The 26,122-nt window shown below is 43.1% G+C and overlaps 1 protein-coding gene across 2 annotated transcripts; it reads right to left on the reverse strand.

Annotated features, from left to right (window-relative positions):
- Nucleotides 1–2,002: 2,002 nt before the first annotated feature.
- On the reverse strand, nucleotides 2,003–25,740 carry LOC110526693 (fibrous sheath CABYR-binding protein). Of its 2 annotated transcripts, none has more exons than XM_036964573.1 (8): nucleotides 25,249–25,740; nucleotides 12,785–12,955; nucleotides 11,754–11,906; nucleotides 5,594–5,698; nucleotides 5,236–5,334; nucleotides 4,733–5,071; nucleotides 4,391–4,483; nucleotides 2,003–4,284 (listed from the first exon to the last, which is right to left on the reverse strand). In XM_036964573.1, exons 1-8 carry the CDS (start codon nucleotides 25,255–25,257, stop codon nucleotides 2,581–2,583), a joined length of 2,673 nt encoding a protein of 890 aa, XP_036820468.1. In that variant the 5' UTR covers nucleotides 25,258–25,740; the 3' UTR covers nucleotides 2,003–2,580. The 2 variants fall into 2 exon arrangements, with proteins under 2 accessions (XP_036820468.1, XP_036820469.1); XM_036964574.1 differs by having other exon boundaries at nucleotides 2,004–4,284; nucleotides 11,754–11,876.
- Nucleotides 25,741–26,122: the final 382 nt, after the last annotated feature.

A 26,122-nucleotide genomic window follows, 5' to 3' on the forward strand; every position in this document is an offset into this window, starting at 1 on the left:
TAAAGTGCAAATGTTGAATAAATGGGGCCCTTAGCGGTCAGAAGGGAAGCTTGTAAAATAGGTGTGTTGTCAAATTTGATGTACATCCTGCCATTGAGATTTGGACTGGCAGAGCTTGTCTCAGACATTTTATAAAAGCCCTGAATATTATTTTAACACTTGGAAGTAGTTATTCAAGACAATTAACTTCTCAAGAAAATTATATTTTCATGAACTCCATAAACACAACCCACCTCATACATGATTACTACAACTACATAAACACAACCCACCTCATACATGATTACTACAACTCCATAAACACAACCCACCTCATACATGATTACTACAACTACATAAACACAACCCACCTCATACATGATTACTACAACTACAGTGCCTTGCGAAAGTATTCGGCCCCCTTGAACTTTGCGACCTTTTGCCACATTTCAGGCTTCAAACATAAAGATATAAAACTGTATTTTTTTGTGAAGAATCAACAACAAGTGGGACACAATCGTGAAGTGGAACAACATTTATTGGATATTTCAAACTTTTTTAACAAATCAAAAACTGAAAAATTGGGCGTGCAAAATTATTCAGCCCCCTTAAGTTAATACTTTGTAGCGCCACCTTTTGCTGCGATTACAGCTGTAAGTCGCTTGGGGTATGTCTCTATCAGTTTTGCACATCGAGAGACTGAAATTTTTTCCCATTCCTCCTTGCAAAACAGCTCGAGCTCAGTGAGGTTGGATGGAGAGCATTTGTGAACAGCAGTTTTCAGTTCTTTCCACAGATTCTCGATTGGATTCAGGTCTGGACTTTGACTTGGCCATTCTAACACCTGGATATGTTTATTTTTTAACCATTCCATTGTAGATTTTGCTTTATGTTTTGGATCATTGTCTTGTTGGAAGACAAATCTCCGTCCCAGTCTCAGGTCTTTTGCAGACTCCATCAGGTTTTCTTCCAGAATGGTCCTGTATTTGGCTCCATCCATCTTCCCATCAATTTTAACCATCTTCCCTGTCCATGCTGAAGAAAATCAGGCCCAAACCATGATGCTGCCACCACCATGTTTGACAGTGGGGATGGTGTGTTCAGCTGTGTTGCTTTTACGCCAAACATAACGTTTTGCATTGTTGCCAAAAAGTTCAATTTTGGTTTCATCTGACCAGAGCACCTTCTTCCACATGTTTGGTGTGTCTCCCAGGTGGCTTGTGGCAAACTTTACCCGACACTTTTTATGGATATCTTTAAGAAATGGCTTTCTTCTTGCCACTCTTCCATAAAGGCCAGATTTGTGCAATATACGACTGATTGTTGTCCTATGGACAGAGTCTCCCACCTCAGCTGTAGATCTCTGCAGTTCATCCAGAGTGATCATGGGCCTCTTGGCTGCATCTCTGATCAGTCTTCTCCTTGTATGAGCTGAAAGTTTAGAGGGACGGCCAGGTCTTGGTAGATTTGCAGTGGTCTGATACTCCTTCCATTTCAATATTATCGCTTGCACAGTGCTCCTTGGGATGTTTAAAGCTTGGGAAATCTTTTTGTATCTAAATCCGGCTTTAAACTTCTTCACAACAGTATCTCGGACCTGCCTGGTGTGTTCCTTGTTCTTCATGATGCTCTCTGCGCTTTTAACGGACCTCTGAGACTATCACAGTGCAGGTGCATTTATACAGAGACTTGATTACACACAGGTGGATTGTATTTATCATCATTAGTCATTTAGGTCAACATTGGATCATTCAGAGATCCTCACTGAACTTCTGGAGAGAGTTTGCTGCACTGAAAGTAAAGGGGCTGAATAATTTTGCACGCCCAATTTTTCAGTTTTTGATTTGTTAAAAAAGTTTTAAATATCCAATAAATGTTGTTCCACTTCATGATTGTGTCCCACTTGTTGTTGATTCTTCACAAAAAAATACAGTTTTATATCTTTATGTTTGAAGCCTGAAATGTGGCAAAAGGTCGCAAAGTTCAAGGGGGCCGAATACTTTCGCAAGGCACTGTACATAAACACAACCCACCTCATACATGATTACTACAACTACATAAACATGATTACTACAACTACATAAACATGATTACTACAACTACATAAACATGATTACTACAACTACATAAACATGATTACTACAACTACATAAACATGATTACTTCAAATGTCATCATGGTTTGATTGGCAAGGATTACAGAGGAAACCAATCTGTATCCATTCAAAACGTGGATTACAAAAAGTTGCAAGCTCTTCCGACATCCCCTAAGACTTAGGTCATTTTGAAGCATCCTTAAACGTATCATTAAAAAGTTTGATCGGGGGTTGTAAGTATTCAAGTAAATATCCTTGGGAAAGTGATGATGATCAATGTGGAATGTAAAAATACATTTTTAAGTACAAAAAGTACAATCAACCTCCATTTGCAGGAGAAAAGTGAAAGTTGAAAAAATTGCACTTAGCTAAATCTCAGCAGAACACTTGCATAAATATGCTGCATAGTCAGCCAGAATAAGAAAACACCTGTCGTCCTTCCAAGCTACTACTTTCCATCACCCTTAATCAATACATTTTCCCTAATTCTCCTTCATATTTAACAATCACCAGCTGTTTCTCTTGGCAGTATTCTCAGAATGTTTTGAGTCTTTTATACGCTTGGCCTGCCTGAGGAACTGGTCTGCTTTCCTCAGCTTCTCCATGGCTCTGGCTAGCAGCTCCTCCGGCGACCTGTCCTCCAGGCTATTGCCCCCCGCTAGGGCCGAGTTCTGCCCAACCTCGGTGCTCCCTTTGGGGACGACGCTCCCCAGGAGCTCCTCTGTATTTTCCAGCTTCAGGGCCACTTCATTTTCAAGATCTGTTAAGTTTTGAGGACCCACGGTGGCCTTTGTCACGGCCACGTCTGTGATTGGCTGTTTAATGTTTTCACCCAATGAGGCCTCAGAGAGGAGATCCCCCAAAGAGGTGGACATGAGCTTGGCTAAGGGTTTGAAGGGGATGGGGGGACAATGGGAGGCCTGACTGACCCTCACCTGGAGGAAGGTGGAGTGTAGGCCAGAGTGATTGTCCTGGGGGGTCTGGGTCGTAGAAGGGCAGTCCTCCACAGTGCTGGGTCCCAAGCTGCCGGGGGTTTCCGTGTCTCCGTCTTGACTCTCATCCATCAGCGCGTCCAGGCCAGCTTGGCTGCCCATTAGGGCAGCGGTGGAGGCTGCCAAAGTGTCCCTGCTCTCTGACCAATCTTCATCGACATCGATGTCCGAGTGTTGGCCGCTGTCGACTGACTTTTCCTCTTCACGCTCACTCTTCTTTTCCGGGGAGAGGTGGCAGGACACGGGGCTGGAGCAGGAGCTGTCTGGCTCAGGGTCACTCAGAGAGAGAACTACGACTGGGAACTCAGACATAGTCTCAACGACCACAGGAACTTTCAGGTCCTCTGTTTCTTCAGTCGGACTGGTTGTGGTCACCACGGCTGGTGTTGGTGAAGTGATAGAGTTGAGTTTCTCTCTTGGTGTGGTGGTGATGATGATGTTCTTGGTTTTGTCTGTCGCTTGGCTCTTAGGCTCACTTAGGTGGACGTCTTGAGCCACCACCACTGCTTTGGGAGGAGGGAGGACGACAGGCTTCTTCTTTGTGGGAGGTCCGGGAGGGCCAGGGCTCTTTTTGATTGGCTCCGGTGTCTGAACTGACGGCGTTACTGTGAGTTGGGAAGACTTCATTGTCTGAGGTTCTTCATTGGGGGATATATCCACTCCACCACTAGGGGCAGACTCTTGTTCTTGAGCCATGGGCTTGGCAACTTTCTGCGTCTCTTCTTCTATGGTGGTGGTGGTGGTGACCTCTGGGTGGTCAGTCACAGAGGTTTCAACTTTGACCTCTAGTGGGGTCATGGGTGTTGTAAGCTGAGAGGAAGGAGACTCCTCCTCATCCTCAGCCCCCTCAAGGATACTGCTTTGTTGAACGTCAGATACAATTGTTTCAGAACCCTCTTCCTCCTTCTCCTCTACTTCATCCTCTTCACCTTTCTTCCTCATCCCACTAGCCTCCTCTGTACTCTCCTGCACGGCTGTCTGAGTGGGCTTCTTGTCTTTGGATGGTGGGGTGGGCGGCCTATGTTCCTGGCTGGATTGGGAGGCCTCGGCCAGGTTGTCTGTGGAGCCGCCGATTGGTTTGCCGGGAGGGGTGGGCGGTGGTGCTGACTCGAAGCCCTGCTCTGGGCTGCCCTCAGGGCTGGTGTTCCTGGGGGGTTGGTCTCCGGCTGGAGCAGTGGGCTTGGCCTCTTTGGAGGGTGGCATGGGCGTCTTCAGGACCTTGGAATCAAATCAAATGTTATTTACTTAACATCTTTCATATGGTTGTTACAACACATTGTAAAATACATGGAAAGAAGAGGGTAAAACAACAAATGATAAGCACCTTTTTCTCAGGGCTGGTCTCCCCAGGTGGTTGGTCCTCGGCAGACACTGTGGGCTTGGCCTCTTTGGAGGGCGGCATAGGAGGCTTCAGGACCTGGACAAATGAATTACAATGTTTGTGTGTGCGTGTGCGTGTGTTCACCACAGACGTGTGTGTGGATGCGTTTGTACATGCGTACCACAGGAGGTTGGTGGCACCTTAATTGGGGAGGACGGGCTCTGGAGTGGAATGAGTGGAATAGTATCAAATATAGCCATTATTATGAGCCGTCCTCCCCTCAGCAGCCTCCACTGATACGCATGTGCATGTGAAACAGAAACTATAATGTTTTAAAAATGCAACCTTTTTCTCTGGGCTTCTGTCAGTGCTAGTCTCATCAGGGAGTTGGTCCCCTGCAGAAGCAGCAGCCGTCTCGGCCTCTTTGGAGGGCGGCATGGGGGGCTTCAGGACCTTCTGGGGACTGGGCTCCGTTTCAGATGGCAGACCTTCGTCAGGGCTCTGGGTGGTCTGACACTCCTCTGGGGCCTCGCTGGGTTTGGACGTGGGGGGCATGGGGGGCTTCACAGACTTTTTGGGAGTCTCAGTGGTGTCTGTGGTGATCTGGTGTGTCCCGTTGGGGATGCTGGCATCCACCACGTCCAGGTCATGCCGGAGAATGCCGTCTGATGAGACGTTGGCAACCTGGAAGATGAGGGGAGGGGTTTAACAGCCATCTTATTCCAATGAATTCTATAAACACATAGTACAACATGATGCATTTAGCAGCATCACACACTAGCACTAAGCACTATGTTGCAGATAACACACACACACACACACACACACACACACAGACACACACACACCTCTTTCATGTGTATCCTGGTCGGTGGTCTTCTGTTACGGTTTCCTTTCGGCCTTGTGCGTGTTGCGTGCTCCAACTGACTGGTCTCATCTACCTTCACCTGGGACAAAACAAAAAGGAATGGTTTGATATTGGAGCACTGGAACACAAATGTCGAACACCACTGGTTTCTAGGGGTTCCAAACATGTCTTGTTCCTGGGATTGTAATAAAGATAGTGCTTATACTAACCTGGTCCTAGATCATGTTTGGAATGACCATAGGAGTTGGCAAGACAACACAAACCGATCTGGGACCAGGCTATGCGTATACCACACTGGTTACGAAACATGCTTTTCAGCATTAAGGAAAACACTTCACCTCGTCAAATATCTTATTCTTTGCTCTGTTGATGCCGTCACTAAAGGCCTTAATCCAAGCCTCCTTCTCCTCCAGGTTCTGAGCCTGGAACTTGACATCATGGACCTGGGAACCAGGAGAACACAGAGCTTAGAACATTAGAACAAAGGCACAGAACCTGGAGAGCTGTCAATCATTCCTTAATTACTATTAAACCTAGAATGAAAAGAAAACACTGTCACTAACCAAGGTGCTGTAATCAAACAGCAAACGCCAAAGAATGTATATTAATTGTGCCATTTAGTTCTCCGCCTAAACAACTTGGATTCCACCACTGACGTAATAATTAGAAACAGGGAATTATGAATACATTGCTGAGTGCCAACCTTAGAATAGCGCTGGATATAACTACATAATCCAATACTACACAATTCCTATCAAACATTTTCAACAGAGAATTCTTGCTGTCAAATAAATGTCAAAACCAGGAAAGAGGAAAAAAACAGATTGACAAAACCACTGTTCAAAACTAGGGCCAGAATGGAGAATAGAATTTAGATTAAGGATCATAAAGGTCTGAATCTACAAAACCACTGTTCAAAACTAGGGCCAGAATGGAGAATAGAATTTAGATTAAGGATCATAAAGGTCTGAATCTACAAAACCACTGTTCAAAACTAGGGCCAGAATGGAGAATAGAATTTAGATTAAGGATCATAAAGGTCTGAATCTACAAAACCACTGTTCAAAACTAGGGCCAGAATGGAGAATAGAATTTAGATTAAGGATCATAAAGGTCTGAATCTACAAAACCACTGTTCAAAACTAGGGCCAGAATGGAGAATAGAATTTAGATTAAGGATCATAAAGGTCTGAATCTACAAAACCACTGTTCAAAACTAGGGCCAGAATGGAGAATAGAATTTAGATTAAGGATCAGAAAGGTCTGAATCTACAAAACCACTGTTCAAAACTAGGGCCAGAATGGAGAATAGAATTTAGATTAAGGATCATAAAGGTCTGAATCTACAAAACCACTGTACAAAACAGTCCCACAGTGGAGTTAAGAAACTAGGGCCAGTATGGAGAATAGAATTGAGATTAAGGATCAGAAAGGTCTGAATCTACAAAACCACTGTTCAAAACTAGGGCCAGAATGGAGAATAGAATTTAGATTAAGGATCAGAAAGGTCTGAATCTACAAAACCACTGTTCAAAACTAGGGCCAGAATGGAGAATAGAATTTAGATTAAGGATCAGAAAGGTCTGAATCTACAAAACCACTGTACAAAACAGTCCCACAGTGGAGTTAAGAAACTAGGGTCAGTATGGAGAATAGAATTGAGATTACGTACCAGAAAGGGCTGAATCTAATAAACCACTGTACAAAACTGTGGAGTTAAGAAACTAGGGCCAGGGTGGAGAATAGAATTGAGATTACGTACCAGAAAGGGCTGAATCTAAGAAACCACTGTACAAAACTGCGGAGTTAAGAAATTAGGGCCAGGGTGGAGAATAGAATAGAAAATAATCAAATATGTAAGAATAGGACAGAAAGGACATACATTCTATTCTATTCAGAGCACTGAGTACAACAGATTAGAGCGAGAAACTAAAAGCTCTGCCTCGGTGGCAGTTCTGGGACATGCACTGGCTGAACTAGTCTGAAGACCATCTTTGTTCCTTTTGACATACCTTCTACTGAGGCCAAGCCAGAGAGCTAAACAGGGTTACCAGGGAGGGAGTGCAGGGGCATCCAAGTAGCTCTTAACATCCTGGTCAAACCCTCTCTGTCCATTCACACTGAATGACAACAGCGCCAACTCAAAACTACAATACTGTATCTTTAGAAGCTAAACTACAAATAGCTTTTAAAGCGCCATAAAACAGCTGTGTAAATGCAATGCATCACAGAACATGCAAATATCCACAGCTTTGAGCAGAAATTATGACAAATGTTTTACATAGACGTTTCTTTGTTAGTGTTTGTGGACTTTGGAGTCTGTATTACAGGGGTGTCTGTTGTGAATGTTAAATAGGTTTCTACTTTCTACGGGCCAAAAGCTGACTGTTGTTCCATCCAGGCCTGGGTTCAACTACTATTTGAAATATTTAAAATAATTTGAGCCGTTTGAGTCGGCCTGGTGCAGAGTGCCAGGTGGGAAGGGTTTGCTCTTCACTATTGGTTCCATGGCAACAGGCAATGGAACCAAGCACATATAAAATATTTGAAAGTATTTCAAATAGAATTTGAACCCAGGTCTGGTTCCATCCGCTCAGCATTGAGCTCTCTGCTGTTTCAGGTGACCCGGCGACCAGACAGAGACCGAAATAAAAGTTGGCAAACCAAATGCGTGGAAAGCCCTTTGGTTTGTCTTGAGAGTGCTAGGGCCAGCACAACCAACTGCTTACTTCACACAATTCTCCCTGATAAAAACCTCCTCCCTAAAGAAACCAAAACCAAACAGGAAACTAGAGTGCACAAAAACAATAAGTAGGTTGCATCCTGGAATATGTTGATTTAAGAAATACACAAATACTAAAGTGTCTCCCGGGACAGTGTGGGTGTGTGTATGTATGTGTGTGTGTGTGTGTATGTATGTGTGTGTGTGTGTGTGTGTGTGTGTGTGTGTGTGTGTGTGTGTGTGTGTGTGGTGGGGGGGGGGGGGGCGGTGGCAGTGGGACAAATATTTCGCACCATAACAACAAATGCGTCGAACCACAGCAAGCATTATTAACGCGTCTCCTTAGTTTCATTATCTTCAGGGTTCCCCACTGACTAAATCTTCCAGCGACATAATGAACGTTCACAGATGTTTACTTTTGTTCCTCTTTGTTTGTTTTTGTAAAAACTTTATTTATACAGCCTATTGTTCAAGTGGTGTGCTTGGTGTTCATGAAGGAGGTGTGGCATCCGGTGTCTTGCTAGGGCCCAGTATATGTAAGACCCGTGTAGTGATGCTTAACAACGTCTATCTAGCCTCCAAAACCAACCCCAGCAGAATTACATGTAGACGTTCTCTATTGTCTGGTGCAGTGTGGGACTTTCTCTATTTTATCAAGTTTATTATGTTTGTTTGCACCCTGCTGACATTTTTGAGTGCATGTCAGATATATTCATACTACATACAGACCAACATAGCCTCCTGACTCTAGGAAGTGTGTCAAAACCCAGTTTAAATCCCAGTACCAGAGTCAGAACCACAGAGAACCTGACGTGTTCAGTGTTTAATGGGAGTGTACAGGCCAGCATATAGTTCAACTCCAAAAGTCTTTCCAAGCTGTTGAGGGCTGCTGCATTAAAATAAAGCTGTGGGCTAAGCAGTCTGACTCACACTCCTCTCCTGCCTGGTCACTGTATTTAGGACAGGGGAAAAAGTGACACACACACACACACACACACACACACACAGACCCCCCTTCCTCTGACATCTGCTCAAGTTGTGGCGTTGGCCAGTCTCCTCATTTGTTAGTAATACATTCTATTTCACCACTTTGGAATCTTCCACATTTCTTGAGACTTTTTCCACTGTCCTTGATCTGGGCCAAGGGGACCTCAGCTCCACCTGCACACATTCATACAGTCCTAAATGCTTTCAATATGAAATAGGCCCTCCTGTATCAGTCCATCCATTCCCTCTTGTATCAGTCCATCCATTCCCTCCTGTATCAGTCCATCCATTCCCTCCTGCATCAGTCCATCCATTCCCTCCTGCATCAGTCCATCCATTCCCTCCTGCATCAGTCCATCCATTCCCTCTTGTATCAGTCCATCCATTCCCTCCTGTATCAGTCCATCCATTCCCTCCTGTATCAGTCCATCCATTCCCTCCTGTATCAGTCCATCCATTCCCTCCTGTATCAGTCCATCCATTCCCTCCTGCATCAGTCCATCCATTCCCTCTTGTATCAGTCCATCCATTCCCTCCTGTATCAGTCCATCCATTCCCTCCTGTATCAGTCCATCCATTCCCTTACCATCTGAAATCTCCAACTTCTCAAATTCAGGGGTTATGATGAAGAGTGACCCAGAACTGTGTGTGTGTGTGTGCATGTGTGTTAATGTGTGTGTGTATCTCATAATCACACAGTCAGTAACACATAGGAGGGACTGGGGCTTTAACCTATAGGAGGGACTGGGGCTTTAACCTATAGGAGGGACTGGGGCTTTAACCCATAGGAGGGACAGGAGCTTTACCCCGATAGCTGGGACTGGGGCTTTAACCCAGAGGAGGGACTGGGGCTTTAACCCATAGGAGGGACTGGGGCTTTAAAGTATAGGAAGGACTGGGGCTTTAACCCATAGGAGGGACTGGGGCTTTAAAGTATAGGAAGGACTGGGGCTTTAACCCATTGGAGGGACTGGGGCTTTAACCCATAGGAGGGACTGGGGCTTTAACTTATAGGAGGGACAGGAGCTTTACCCCGATAGCTGGGACTGGGGCTTTAACCCATAGGAGGGACTGGGGCTTTAACCCAGAGGAGGGACTGGGGCTTTAACCCAGAGGAGGGACTGGGGCTTTAACCCATAGGAGGGACTGGGGCTTTAACCCATAACAGATGCTGGATCTGATCCATTTCCTCTGGTGATGAAGAGTTGAGGCCTACATACCAACCAGGTCTGGTTTAGCAATACACCCCTGTCATCGCTCATGGATTTCGACTGTAGTAAGCACAAGGTTGGGGTCAATTCCATTTCAATTTAGTCTCATTACTTTTGTATTGTGGACAATTGGAATGAAGTAGGATTTTCCGTTTACTTCCTGAATTTAAATGGAATTGACCTGAACCCTGCTGTTTCGCATGTTTGCCTTGAAACCAGGCAGGCAGGCAGACAGACAGACAGACAGAGACAGACAGACAGACAGACAGACAGACAGACAGACAGACAGACAGACAGACAGACAGACAGACAGACAGACAGACAGACTCTTCAAAGACAACCTCTTCTATGGCCGGCCTGTTAGCATACTGCATCCACCTCTGTGAAGCCTCAAGGCCTTGAAAGCCCATAATTACACTCTCTGGCCGCGTTGATAATCACTGAGCAGTGGTGCCACACTGCAGTCTCAGAGAGAGAAAGACCAAACCTGCTGACTTCAAGGGTAAGAGCTTGTCACCTTTCCAAGCGAGAAAATTGTTTTTAAAGTTTTTAAACTTTAACATTTCAGAATCTACAGTTTAGTGTCTAAAGTTTAGTTGAGTGAATGAGCACAAAGCTTTATACACACTGAAGACAAGCTGGAGACTAACTAAGATATTGAATGAAGGGTCTTAGTTATATGATACTTTAGTCCAGACCAGTTTGTCAGTTTCTTTCATACCATGGAGCAGCAAGCTTTGGACCAACTCTGACCTGGAACACCTACTGATTTTTTTCTATTTCACCTCCACTCCCACTTTTCAGAGGTCAACTTGACCTCTTGAATTAAAACAATCACTTGAGAATTGACTAAATCTCTGTGAGCTGACTATCTGACTGACCGGTCAGCATTCTTCCATGGGCCAGCGCCGGTCTACAGATTGGAGGTTGAGAAACACGTTGCCAGGACGACTGACAGTCCAACTCATTTCCCAGATCGCTCTCCTTTGTGTCCGTTAAGAAATAGCTCAAGACAAGCCTTGCTGATGATGACATCACTATGTGACAGCATCTGTCTTCTGAGTTTCAACCATAGAATGTGAGTCAGTAGAACAGACATTTCCATTCAAATTGACATTTGGAATGTTTGAATAATTGATGCATTGCACATGTATGAGGAGCTTTGTCCGTTTGATCAATTTCTCATTCTATGGTTTTCTCATCACAGGCCAACATTACATATGGCTGTTTCATTTACAGTAATGCTCCTGACATAAATGAACCTCTGGGAGTAGACCTGGGTTTTAGCTGTGCTTGATTGAGCTTTCCTGGTACAATGGAAACAATGGACCATTCCCAAAAGTGCAATCCCCGCTCATCTGGCAATCCTGGGTTTCAAATATTATTTGTTTTCTTTCAAAAACGTTAAGAGTTTGATCAAAAACTAGCCTTGGTTTTCGATCAAACTCTTAACGTTTTTGAAAGAAAACAAATAATATTTGAAACCCAGGTTTGTCAAGCAAACAGACAGACCTTTTGATTCAGAGATTCAGAGACATGTCTCTCTGCTCGCTTACAAGGTTGTGAAATAGTGCTCACCTTATTCCCTGATTTGGCCGCTCGTATCAACACCAGTCTATTCTTCTTCGTGAAGGCGCTCCTCAACTCGTGACACTTATCGTAGTTTTCCAGGTCCACTTTCTCCAAGTAGGTCGCAAGGTCCTGCACCAAACAGGCAGAACGTTGTTTACTCTAAAGGGCAAATTGCACCTTTAATTAACTGACGTTCTATTCCAGAAGAACGTGTGTGTGTTTAATGTTTATAAATCTGCCAGGTGGAAATTGAAGGACTACTGAGTGTTTATGGAAATAGTTATTAAAAGTGAAAGAGAACAGTACATCATCTGACAGACATGCATACAATGCATTGATACAGGATATCATCTGACAGACATGCATACAATGCATTGATACAGGATATCATCTGACAGACATGCATAAAATGCATTGATACAGGATATCATCTGACAGACATGCATAAAATGCATTGATACAGGATATCATCTGACAGACATGCATAAAATGCATTGATACAGGCTATAATCTGACAGACATGCATAAAATGCATTGATACAGGATATCATCTGACAGACATGCAATAAAATGCATTGATACAGGATATCATAATGAATGTAGTAACATCACAACATTCATTTCAGCAAATGTAGCTTTATGTTTAATATTATTATTATTTTCACTTGTGTCCTGCAGAGTTGGGGTCAATTCTATTCCAATTCCAATACTATTTTTCTAATTGCCTTTCAAGAATTCTTCTAGGACTGTCTGGGAGTGTTCTGAGTGAGGAGGGGAAAACTGAAAAATTGCTGTTATTGGCAGTGAGGTTTGGAACTCTCCTTCTTATTGGTCTATTAACTAATTTACCACCTGGTGATGTCACCAGGCAGGCCAAGACTCCATCCCAACTAAACAGGCTGATATTTCAGGCGGTCTTTTCAAACAGTCATTATCATAATTTCACAGTATTATTCCAACCTCATAGTGTGTAAATATATCTTAAACACAGGGACATCTGCACTGGGCGTTTAATAGTTTATAGAAATGTAGCGTACCTCATTCTCGTACACCACAAGCTCCGTCCTCTCCACCTGGATGTAGCGGTCCTTATAGCTGGCCAGGAATCTGCCTGAGGCCTTTTTCACCCAACCGGCCTTCCATGTGGACATGGTCTCTTTGGACCTGGTGGGGTCCTCGTTGGGCCTGGTGGGGTCCTCTTTCACTTCCTGGGAGGACAACAGCGGAAGGAAATCAGAGTCGCACACAGCAAACTTACACTCGAGGCTATGTCTCAATACTCTTTCCTCCTTCCCTTCATCATCACTTACAGGTGAGTGAGAGGGCAAAGTGTGTTTCCATTATGTAGGCTATGGTTATAGTATTTCCTGTATGGTATGGTCTGTTCATAATATCAGTGGTTGTTTAGGAAAAGAGACACGGAGGGAGAGCTAGTCATAAGGATTGGAACGTGGCCTAATTAAACCTAAAATGTGTCTAGTAAGTATTAGAGCATGTTTCTCTTCATACTCTTGCTACATTTCTTGTGCTGTGTCTGGCTCAAAACGAAGTGACTTTGTATGAGTTTTGTAAACGCCTGAAACCTGACTTCTCAATAGGCCCCGCTGTGGCACTGCAGAGAGCTGTGACACTCAGTAAGTCCAAGGGCACTGCAAGCTGTAGGAGAACTGACACTATAGTGGTTAATGATGACACTTGAGGCATGTGCAGCTAAGTTAACACCGACAACTCTTATTTAGTAACAGTTAATTACATTTTTACACTCCCGCTACCTCTTCCTCCTCTGCTGCTCTGTTTCTCACCTCAGAAAAACACTTATTTCTAGGCAGTTCGCTCTTTTCTCTCTCTGCTCTCAGGTGTTTTTTCTTAGTATCACATTTCAGCTTAGTATCAGTTTCCTATTTTGTACACTGAGGTCACGTAAGGAGGCCATCTTTTGTCTTTCTGTCTACATTGAGTGGAGCATGTGTACTACATCAAATGACATTACTTGATTTGGGTAAAGATACACTTAAATTAAAAAACAGCACCATACAAATCAACATGCAGAAAGTAGGTATAAAGTATTGTAAAAGTAGAACTTCTTCCAAGCGGCTGAAAGAAAAACATCCCCATAATAAAATATGATTTATTTACATCTCAAAACATTTGAAGTTAGGAACTGAAATACAAAAGTGAAATGATCAAATCACAAGGGGTTCTTTGAGTTGTGTTATTCGGAAAAGACTTCCCAGGGTCCGGTTTCCCAAAAGCATGTTACGTAGAGGTCGACCGATTAATCGGAATGGCCGATTAATTAAGGCCGATTTCAAGTTTTCATAACAATCGGAAATTGGTATGTTTGGACACCGACTTGGCTGATTATTATTTTATTTTTTTACACCTTTATGTAACTAGGCAAGACAGTTAAGAACACATTCTTATTTTCAATGACGGCCTAGGAACATTGGGTTAACTGGCTTGTTCAGGGGCAGAACAACATATTTTTACCTTGTCAGCTCTGGGATTCAATCTTGCAACCTTACGGTTAACTAGTCCAACGCTCTAACCACCTGACTTACATTGCACTCCACGAGGAGCCTGCCTGTTACGCGAATGCAGTAAGAAGCCAAGGTAAGTTGCTAGCTAGCATTAAAATTATCTTATAAAAAACAATTAGTCAATCAATCATAATCACTAGTTAACTACACATGGTTAATGATATTACTAGTTTATCTAGCGTGTCCTGCATTGCATATTAATTGATGCGGTGCGCATTCGCGAAAAAGAACTGTCGTTGCTCCAACGTGTACCTAACCATAAACATCAATGCCTTTCTTAAAATCAATACACAGAAGTATATATTTTTAAACCTGCATATTTAGCGTAAAGAAATCCAGGATAGCAGGCAATATTAAGCAGGTGAAATTGTGTCACTTCTCTTGCGTTCATTGCACACAGAGTCAGGGTATATGCAACCGTTTGGGCCGCCTGGCTTGTTGCAAACTAATTTGCCAGAATTTTACGTAATTATGACATAACATTGAAGGTTGTGCAATGTAACAGCAATATGTAGACTTAGGGATGACACCCGTTATATAAAATACGGAACGGTTCCGTATTTCACTGAAAGAATAAACGTTTGGTTTTCGAGATGATAGTTTCCGGACTCGACCATATTAATGACCTAAGGCTCGTATTTCTGTGTGTTATTATGTTATAATTAAGGCAGACTCTATTTTCTGTATACATCAATGATGTTGCTCTTGCTGCTGGTGATTCTCTGATCCACCTCTACGCAGACGAAACCATTCTATATACTTCTGGCCCCTCCTTGGACACTGTGTTAACTAACCTCCAGACGAGCTTCAATGCCATACAACTCTCCTTCCGTGGCCTCCAACTGCTCTTAAACACAAATAAAACTAAATGCATGCTATTCAAACGATCACTGCCCGCAACTGCCCGCCCGTCCAGCATCACTACTCTGGACGACTCTGACTTAGAATATGTGGACAACTACAAATACCGTTGTGTCTGGTTAGACTGTAAACTCTCCTTCCAGACTCACATTAAGCATCTCCAATCCAAAATTAAATCTAGAATCGGCTTCCTATATCGCAACAAAGCATCCTTCACTCATGCTGCCAAACATACCCTCGTAAAACTGACCATCCTACCGATCCTCGACTTCGGTGATGTCATCTATAAAATAGCCCCCAACACTCTACTCAACAAACTGGATGCAGTCTATCACAGTGCCATCCGTTTTGTCACCAAAGCCCCATACACTACCCACCATTGCGACCTGTACACTCTCGTTGGTTGGCCCTCGCATCATACTCATCGCCAAATCCACTGGCTACAGGTTATCTACAAGTCTCTGCTAGGTAAAGCCCCGCCTTATCTCAGCTCACTGGTCACCATAGCAGCACCAACTCGTAGCACGCGCTCCAGCAGATATATCTCACTGGTCACCCCCAAAGCCAATTCCTCCTTTGGCCGCCTTTCCTTCCAGTTCTCTGCTGCCAATGACTGGAACGAATTGCAAAAATCTCTGAAGCTGGAGACTCACATCTCCCTCACTAGCTTTAAGCACCAGCTGTCAGAGCAGCTTACAGATCACTGCACCTGTACATAGCCCATCTGTAAACAGCCCATCGATCTACCTACCTCATCCCCATACTGGTATTTATTTATTTATTTTGCTCCTTTGCACCCCAGTATCTCTACCTGCACATTCATCTTCTGCCAATCTACCATTCCAGTGTTTAATTGCTATATTGTAATCACTTCGCCACCATGGCCTATTTATTTCCTTAACTTACCTCATTTGCACTCACTGTATATAGACTTTTTGTTTTCTTTTGTTCTACTGTATCATTGACTGTATGTTTTGTTTATTCCATGTGTAACTCGGTGTTGTATGTGTCGAATTGCTATGCTTTATCTTGGCCAGGTCGCAGTTGCAAATGAGAACTTGTTCTCAACTAGCCTACCTGGTTAAATAAAGGTGAAATAAAAATAAAATAAAAAAAGTATATGATTTGATAGAGCAGTCTGACTGAGCGGTGGTAGGCACCAGCAGGCTCGTAAGCATTCATTCAGACAGCACTTTCGTGCGTTTTGCCAGCAGCTCTTCGCAATGCTTCAAGCATTGTGCTGTTTATGACTTCAAGCCTATCAACTCCCGAGATTAGGCTGGTGTAACCGATGTCAAATGGCTAGCTAGTTTGAAACGCGCTAATACCGTTTCAAACGTCACTCGCTCTGAGACTTGGAGTAGTTGTTCCCCTTGCTCTGCAAGGGCCGCGGCTTTTGTGGAGTGATGGGTAATGCTGCTTCGAGGGTGGCTGTTCTCGTTGTGTTCCTGGTTCGAGCCCAGGGAGGAGCGAGGAGAGGGACAGAAGCTATACTGTTACACTGGCAATACTAAAGTGCCTATAAGAACATCCAATAGTCAAAGGTATATGAAATACAAATGGTAAAGAGAGAAATAGTCCTATAATTCCTATAATAACTACAACCTAAAACTTCTTACCTGGGAATATTTAAGACTCATGTTAAAAGGAACCACCAGCTTTCATATGTTCTCATGTTCTGAGCAAGGAACTTAAATTTTAGCTTTCTTACATGGCACATATTGCACTTTCTTTTCCAAAACGTTGTTTTTGCATTATTTAAACCAAATTGAACATGTTTCATTATTTATTTGAGGCTAAATTGGTTTTATTGATGTATTCAATTAAGTTAAAATAAGTGTTCATTCAGTATTGTTGTAATTGTCATTATTACAAATAAATGTAAAAAATCTGCCGATTAATCGGTATCGGCTTTTTTTGGTCCTCCAATAATCGGTATAGGTATCGGCGTTGAAAAATCATAGTCGGTCGACCTCTAATCTTAAGGCTAAGTTCATCGTTAGAACCTTCGTAGGAGAATCATTAAATCTTCGAGCTGATCCCAAAACCATCGTTATTAATGTTGTACTTGAAAAAAACGCTCGCAATCTAATGCCTGCCTCAGAGCAGCTAAGATGCCTTTTTCCCTCCTGTTGTCACTTTATACACAGAAGATCCCTGCTAAACATAGAATCACATGGTTTATCCGCCTCTCTATGACCGCTGATAACTTCAGAACAAAGTTGACTACAAATACAAAGTTGCCAATATATAAATATGTGGTTTTCGATGATGAGTTTATAGGATAGCTAGCAACTTGTAAAAAATTACTCATTCGTATAAGTCAGTAGTATTTTAATAGTATGTAAAACTTATGTTTATGACGGTTGCCGTTTTAGTTAATTCAATGATAATTATTAGGTGGAAGTCGCTAGCTACAGTATAGCCTAGCTTTTAGCTAGCTAGCTAACTAGCTGCTCTGTAAGATAGCTTGACTTGCTAGAAAATTATGGAAACAAGTTGAGGAAAAGGTAACTAAACATGTTTTATTATCAACTGAAACAATATGTTTCTCCTGTATTGAATGAAAAGATCATATTTTGCAATCTCCCAAAATAAATGTGATCTCTGCCGAGAGACTAGGCTCTCCTCCATCTTGTCTTGCATTGGTTGTGAAACCCTATGCTCTCCGTCCAGTAGCAGAAAGAGCTTGCATGAAGCGCAATGAAATACGTCACAATGTAAATGGGGCATCAGTATCGACAAATGCCTCAACAACGCACTTAGCAAACGTTCTCGCTGATTGGTGTTTTGGGAAACGTATGTTACATCTTCAGCCAATGTAGGAAATATTCAATGTTAAAACACTTGTAAGCCTAAGTTCCATCACTATCGGGAAACTGGACAGATCTGAAGCAGAATGCCAGGGTTCTGTTCATAAGGGCACACAACAAAAATGTTGTAAAATGTTTTGCTAGGTATTCCATCCGTTTCGTTCTGTTTTCTTCCATTTCTTGCTTAATGAACACCCCCCTGTTGTTATACGGAGCTGTCCATACGTGGAGATACCAGTCCAGACCAGGGTATTGAGACCTGAGAAAGCTGACTACAGTTCCAGAGGATTACTGTAGAGTAGCTGTAGCACAATGCCTTTCTATCACAATGCTTTTCTATGCTACTCAGTTACTACAAAACATAGTATGAAACTTCCAGCACTGAATAAGACTGGATTGCGTTTGTAATATTAACCAATGAAGAAACAACAACGTAAAACTAAAGCTCACAGCACTATCTACCTCAAACTCCTTTAGGAGACACTGCGCAGCAAATTGACTGGTCCTCATTTATTACAGAATAAAACACAAACAACTGCAGGTGCCTGTCTAAAACTCCCAGGCACTCCGAATCTATTGGAGGAAATTCCACAGGATGTCTTTTTAAAGGGTCATCGAGCTGTTTTTCCACTTTCACTGCGACAGCACTGGGAAGAGTGGCTCCGCTTTGCACACAGAGGAAAGGTACAGCTGTGAGGAGAGGAAAGGCCTAGAGAGAGAGGGGGAGTGACACAGAGAGGTTAAAGGAGTTAGAAAGAGATGAAGGGAGAAGGTTAGAGGTGATAGAGGAATGAAAGAGGAAGAGAGAGAGAAAGAGGAATGGAAATACAGAGAAGTGGAGAGAGAGGGAGAGAGAAAGAGAGAAGGAAAGAGAGAGAAAAAGAGAGACAGATAAAAGGCAGTCATTGGTCTTCCACAGTGCATTGTCCACAAAACAGAGACATGAGAGAGAGGGGACATGGCATGCATCGCTGTCTCTAAGTGAAAGAGGAAAGCACTGATTGGCCTTTGTCTCTCTGACACACACACACACACACACACACACACACACTGAAGGCCAGGCCAGTGGAAAGTGGAACACATCCCAGTGTACTGTACAATGCCTGACAGTACAGCTCACCCCTGCCAATAATGCTGGGTGTGGTGCTGGATACATCTACACTGTTAGAAAAAGGGTTCCAAAATTATTCTTCAGCTGTCCTCATAGGAGAACCCTTTTTGCTTCCAGGTCAAACTATTTTGGGTTTCATGTAGAACCTTCTCTGTAAAGGGTTCTTCTATATGGAACTCAAGGGGATTCTTCCTGGAACCAAAAAGGGTTCTTCAAAGGGTTATCCACTGAGGGAAGCCGAAGAACCATTTTAGGTTCTAGATAGCACCTTTTTTTCTCAGAGTGTACATTATAGAAGATATATTTTGCACTACAGCAGTTGGCTTGACTCTGTGTCTTCCATTATGCAGCTTAACATTGGCTAGCATAGTTAGCTAAAGTGAGGGAATGCTGTTAGGTGCAACATTTTAATGGACTCATGTCATACAACATTGTGGCATGTGGCAACATTAGCCATGTTGGCTAGTTATCCCAACTGAGCTTACTGGTTGGAAGCTCACAGAGCTCTGTGGTGTCGGCCATTGTTGCAAGCAACTTTAGCAGTGTTAGCTAGTTAGCCAAGCTGAACATGCCAGAAGGTGTAACAGTTCCAAACATGGATCTGCTTTTAGCTTTACCACATATCGACTCCCACAGGAAGAGATGCTTGGTTAATCCGTGGACATCCCAAAATGACATCTGATAATGACTGTTGTATGCTAGCATGTAATGACGAGTGTAACATTATGAAGTTGAAGTTTACACGGGTTTGTGCCTCTCTGAGGATGTTTGAAATAAGACGAGCAAATACACAATTAATATAAAACTGTATTGGGCCAAGCTTTGTTATTGTGTCATAAATGGATGTCTTCCAAATTCTCATTTCACATGAGACAACCTAACCCAAAAACCAAGCCGGAGCCAAATCCAAAACCTCCCTTTTCTTATGCCTTTGCAATATCTGATTCACTTTACAACTCTTTCAACAACCATCCCAAATGGGCCGAGGCCGAGCCCTCATTTCAAGGCCTTAAAAAAGACACACCTTAGTCGACATGTGTTCCTTATAAAGTCTCAAACAGGGAGGAGAAGGCTCCATCTGGGATGAATTGAGTTCCATGCTGCCCTGCCCGGCTTGAACTCACCACACGTCCTAATCAACATCATCTGAGTTAACAAGGTCTCCCCTTTCCACTGGTTGACTTAGCTAGCTATTAGGGGAAGTGGGAGAGAGGAGAGAAGACACCTTAGTTTCCTTTGAGAGAGTGGGGAATAGGGGAAGTGGGAGAGAGGAGAGAAGACACCTTAGTTTCATTTGAGAGAGTGGGGAATAGGGGAAGTGGGAGAGAGGAGAGAAGACACCTTAGTATCCTTTGAGAGAGTGGGGAATAGGGGAAGTGGGAGAGAGGAGAGAAGACACCTTAGTATCCTTTGAGAGAGTGGGGAATAGGGGAAGTGGGAGAGAGGAGAGAAGACACCTTAGTATCCTTTGAGAGAGTGGGGAATAGGGGAAGTGGGAGAGAGGAGAGAAGACACCTTAGTATCCTTTGAGAGAGTGGGGAATAGGGGAAGTGGGAGAGAGGAGAGAAGACACCTTAGTATCCTTTGAGAGAGTGGGGAATAGGGGAAGTGGGAGAGGTGTACTTTAACTATATGCACATCATAACAAGACTGTATATAGACATAATATGACACTTGACATTGTATTTATTCGCTTGGAACCTTCGTGAGTGTAATTTTTTATGTTAATTTTATTTGTATTGTTTATTTCACTTTTGTTTATCTATTTCACTTGCTTTGGCAAAAATATGTTTCCAGTGTCATTAAAACCCCTTAAATTGAATTGAGAGAGCGGGGTAGAGGTGAGAGAGGGAGGGAGAGGTGAGAGAGGGAGGGAGAGGTGAGAGAGGGGGGAATAGGAGAGACGTAGAGCTCTCAAAGATACAAACAAACAAGAGGAAGTCCCAAAGAAATACCCTATTGCACACACACACACACACACACACACACACACACACACACACACACACACACACACACACACATACACACACACACACACACACATACACACACACACACACACACACACACACACACACACACGTATCAACAACACCATCAGAGTTTCAGAGGGAACTCAGTCACACACACTTACTCACACACAACCATTGTGCAGCACAAGTCCAAATGCCGGGAAACGACGGTCAGAAATGGACTATTGTGCAGCACAAGGCTGAGCGGTGGTCAAAGAGGGTTAATTGTTTTCCTCACATAATGTGCAAGTCTGTTTCCTCAGACTGTGGTCCAGCAGGCTAACACACACCATGGCCATGCTTCCAGCAACAGCAGAACGTGACTGACAATTACAGAAGAAGTGTCGAAGAAGTGTTGGTGTCAGTGATACTGAGCCAAAAGAACCTCCCCACTGGGCACAGACGTCAGTTCAACGTCTAAGTTTGATTTACATTAGGTTGAGAAATGCCCTTACGTTGATGACTTTTTGCAAATCCAATCAGTTCATTCAACGTCATCACATTGACTTTTTTGGTTGAAATGAGGTGGAAACAACGTTGATTGAACAGCTTTTGCCCAATGGGTAGGTAGTGTTTATTGTGTGTGTGTGTGTGTGTGTGTGTGTGTGTGTGTGTGTGTGTGTGTGTGAGAGAGAGAGGGGGGGGGGACAGAAAGAAAGATAAAGTGAGGGGTTGAGAAAAACAGACAGAGAAAGAGTCAGAGATAGAAAGATAGAGTGAAGTGAGAGGATGAGGGGAGGGGAGAAGGGAGAGAGGGGAGGGGTCAGTGACAGAGTGCTAAAACAGCTGGTTGTGTATAACAGGCAGCTAGCCAGGCAGTGGCCTTTACTGAGCCGCCAGACACTGTCCAGCCACACCGGTGTATATAAACCCGGCCCACGAGGAATGGCCTGTCAACCTATTGCTGTGACTCAGAGGACTAGAATGAAGTTGCCCATAGACACTGATCTGAGGACAGTTTTGAGTTTTAAATCCTAATGATTAAGGTGAAATGTGTGGGTAGGGTAAGCTGATCCTAGATCTGCTATAGGAAATGTCTACCAAGAGAGACTGCACAGACACACAGCTGAACCCTTTCCGCCAGTCCTACCTAATAGGGTCTTTCATTTACCAATTAAGATCACATTAGTATAGCTACATATAGGGCATTCAGTGTGGTTAGTCCAGCTGTTCATATAGTTATACTGATGTGAAAACATAGTGATGGCTGACTTGATTTCCTCTCAGGGCTAGTTTCCAGGCCTAGTCCAGGACTAACAGGTCAGTTTCCATTAAACTGGCCCTTGGTCTTTACAATAAACCTTTGGAAACAATCCATGTATAGCTTGAAAATATGGTTAACACTATAAGTCATTCTTATGGACTGTTAGTCTTGGAATTCATAGTCCATCTGAATATGAGAGTGGTTCCATTTCTCCAGCCTCATCCCTCAGTTTACCAAACCAAGTGGCAGGGTCAGGCTGGTCAAATGACAGGTTGTACCTTTAACACTTCTGGGGGTGTTGGGTCAATATTTCATGTTTATGAACGTGCCCTGATTTGTTATGGGACTGCCAGGCACCCCTGTAGTATAAACCTTGACTGCATGGTGGTCCTTATCTCACCCCTGCACTCTGGTTATTAATGTAAGACTACACTAACACTACACTAACACTACACTACTGTAATAGGATAGTGCTGCTAAGGGCTAAACCTCTGTGTGCAAGGGGTTTTCTGAGGTCACTAAGAACATTTTATTTTAAAATCAATTGCTCCAAGTCAATTGTGACACAGTTGTTTAAATCAATGTTTATGTAGCTGAGAGAAGCTCCTAGAAGTACCATACCTTGCTGGGCATAGTACTTTTTTTGACCATGAATTTACATTCCATACTACTTCATCTCCCGTGACTCAGCATCTAGACTGAGAGAATCTGCCAGGACTGACTGGGATGTGGGAGATAACAGCAGCATTAGTTCTGTTTTAAGGGTTTTGTCACTGGTTATTTGGACGTATCAGGACTGGGTGAAGGCGGTGCATAAACCGCGTCGTCTTGAGAGCTTCGTGCCTGTGCCCACATGGGGGGGGGGGGGGGGGGGCTTTGGCTGAGAGTTTCTTGTTGCAAGGTGGAGATTTCGTTTCTGCCAGAACTCACAATTTGTAGGAACACAGAAGTTAACCATGCAGCTGACTTCTGGGTTAACAGAGATTATAGGCTACTATGACAAGAGTTTCACTGCATCGCAAGCGCACGCGCGTGTGTGTGTGTGTATGTGTGTTTGCACCAGCGTATGTATATGTGTGTGTGTGTGTGTGTGTGTGTGTGTGTGTGTGTGTGTGCGCGTGTGTGCGTTTGCACCAGTGTGTGTATATGTGTGTGTGCAAAAAGTTGCAAAGTAGCCAATTTTGATTGATTTACTGTTTTACTGCTCTGTTCGACTTCCTCATTCTAGTAGCAGCTTCCGGAAACTCGCCTCAATGTCATCTACGGCTTGCAACTTTGAGCTGCTTTATGAGTTGTTGCACATACAGTAGGCCTGTTTATCCCATAAAGACATGTTTAAAACACACAGGTCACTGCTTGTCAGTTCAGGCCTACTCTTTTTAACGTCAGTACATTCAAACAAAAGAAGGGAAAATAGGCCTCCAGATGAAGTTTTAAAAGCAGTACATCTTCTTCTGTTCTAACTAGCCTATTTAGGATGTAGGATCATTCAGGATAGGACGAGAGCCTTACATATCAGGTGACTCAGTAGTTCTTTCAGTCTGACCCAAGCTGCATTGCATCCCCAGACAACACTGCGGTGTAGGCCTACTGACCATGGTTGTAGGTATGGTGACTTTGTTCACATTCAATAACTGATTTGAGATCAGCTCTCCATAACACATAGGCCTACCCCAACATATTCATTAAGAGCTTGACCCAAGAGCTGACACTGGATCAGTTACTGTACCGGAGGGGTAGGCTACAGTTTATCTAAACAGTAGGCTATAATGTAGGGTCAGGGTTGGGTTACATGTTATCGGTTTGAAAAGAACTGTAACTGTAATCAGATACTTTACCAGTAAAACTATTGTAATCCGATTACAGATACTTTTGAAAAACTAGATGATTACATCTTGGATTAAATTCAGAAAGGATGTTTGTTTTCTCAATGACATTCAAATGCATTGCAATGCATCAAAGCATTGAAAAAACGCGCAAGTTTAAATTTGTTCCACCAGAGCAAGTCTGACCACAAGTTCAGAGACCACTATGATGACACACCAAATGCGTTTGATGGATCATTTTTGTCTTCTTCCAATGCCTCTCAGATTATGTTACTGAATTTGGTTAATCCAAAAATTATGTTACTGATTATAATTTTGGACAGGTAACTAGTACTGTTTTTTTATATTTATTTTTGATTGAACCTTTATTTAACTAGGCAAGTCAGTTAAGAACAAATTCTTATTTACAATGATGACCTACAACCGCGATACCCGGATGATACTGGGCCAATTGTGTACCACCCTACTGTAACCGATTACATTTAGAAAGTAACCTACCTAACCCTGTAGGCTAAAATGTATCCACATAGCTACAATGTAGTTATTACAATGTAAAAATACAGTTATTAACCCCTCCTCCTCCTCCCCTAACATCTCCATGGCTACAGGGGCAGCAGCCAGCAACGGAGGGGTGAGAGAAACCACTGTAAATGCCCCAGTAGCAGTAGTAAGCTACCGTTGAAAGCAGCAGGTTGTCAGGTGCGTGGCTTTATCAGCTCCTGGCACCTGAGTTTGAACTGTGAAAAGTACGATGCGTTGTTGGAGCCTATTGACGCATAGCATATCAGTTTGATGAAACACAAATTATTATTTTCTTCGCCGATACTTCAACAGGCTATATGTAGTGTGTAGTGTCCATCCAATAAACTGCGGATTGTTTTATATCTAGGCTACATTGCTCGTTTAACTCTTTTTTTTCTGACCTTGAATGATGATGAGTTTGAGACTACTTTCCTACCCCTCCGTGAGTGTTTAGATTGACCTATGTCGCCACTGAGAAAATGTAAGAATCTTCACTAAGGTTAAACTTTCATTAGACCTGTAGCCTTTATTTAATTTAAAACCAACCATAGCCGACCGAGATTCCACCAATGCCGCCCATCACAACAATGCAATAGACTGAATACTCACGTCTTCCATGATAAAAACGAATATCCGTTATACTATGTGTGGAGGAATAACACTCGAAGGCGGCCGTTATTCTTGACAAAAAGTCAGTATTTCACTTCTTTTAGACAGCAACCAACTATTATCCAACATGACTCGAATATGAGGAAGAAAATAAGGAACTGTAAAAGTTTGGACGCGGAACGGTCTTGTCTTTTTCTTTCCTCTTTCGACGCGTTCGACTCAGCTACGAAACAAGTTTGAAGAAAAAGTTTGGTTTCCGGTAAGTCCCTGAATGCCTCAGCGCGTCGATAGACAGGGTATGTCAATCGAACTGAATCCCTTAGGCGCAGTGAAGGCCGTAACAAATTGATGTAGGCTAGCCATTTTCTCAAGTGTTCACGCAGTGCAAATGTGAGTGAGCGCCTTTAAACTTCGCACTGTCTCTGTCACCAACACAGTAACCTATTGTATAACTGTGAGAAGTAAGCTTGTCCTTTGACACAATGAATGACGCCATAAAACCATCGTCCTGAACTCATGATAAAAACACAGCACTGCAAGACCAATAAAACAGATTGTATAACGCATTCCTATACAGGCGGAATAAAACACATGGAACTGTATCCTTTTTGTCATCCTCATTTGTTTGTTTTTATGAATATCAAACTACACCCACTATCCCACTGTGTTTGTCCTTAATGAAAACAATTGCACATGTCAACATTTCTGAATAGGCCTAGCCTACACTGAATCAGATGTGGTCATCACTGTAATAAAACAACAGGTTGTATGTAATAAAATGACACGTTGTTTGACGAATTACTTGACATTATGCCCTTTAACGTTCCCTGTCACGCTAACGTTTTCATTCAACCTAGAGCTGTACCACTGTGGG

The sequence above is a fragment of the Oncorhynchus mykiss genome, chromosome 26 (genome assembly GCF_013265735.2).
Source record: "Oncorhynchus mykiss isolate Arlee chromosome 26, USDA_OmykA_1.1, whole genome shotgun sequence".
In the NCBI taxonomy this organism is placed as follows: Eukaryota; Metazoa; Chordata; class Actinopteri; order Salmoniformes; family Salmonidae; genus Oncorhynchus; species Oncorhynchus mykiss.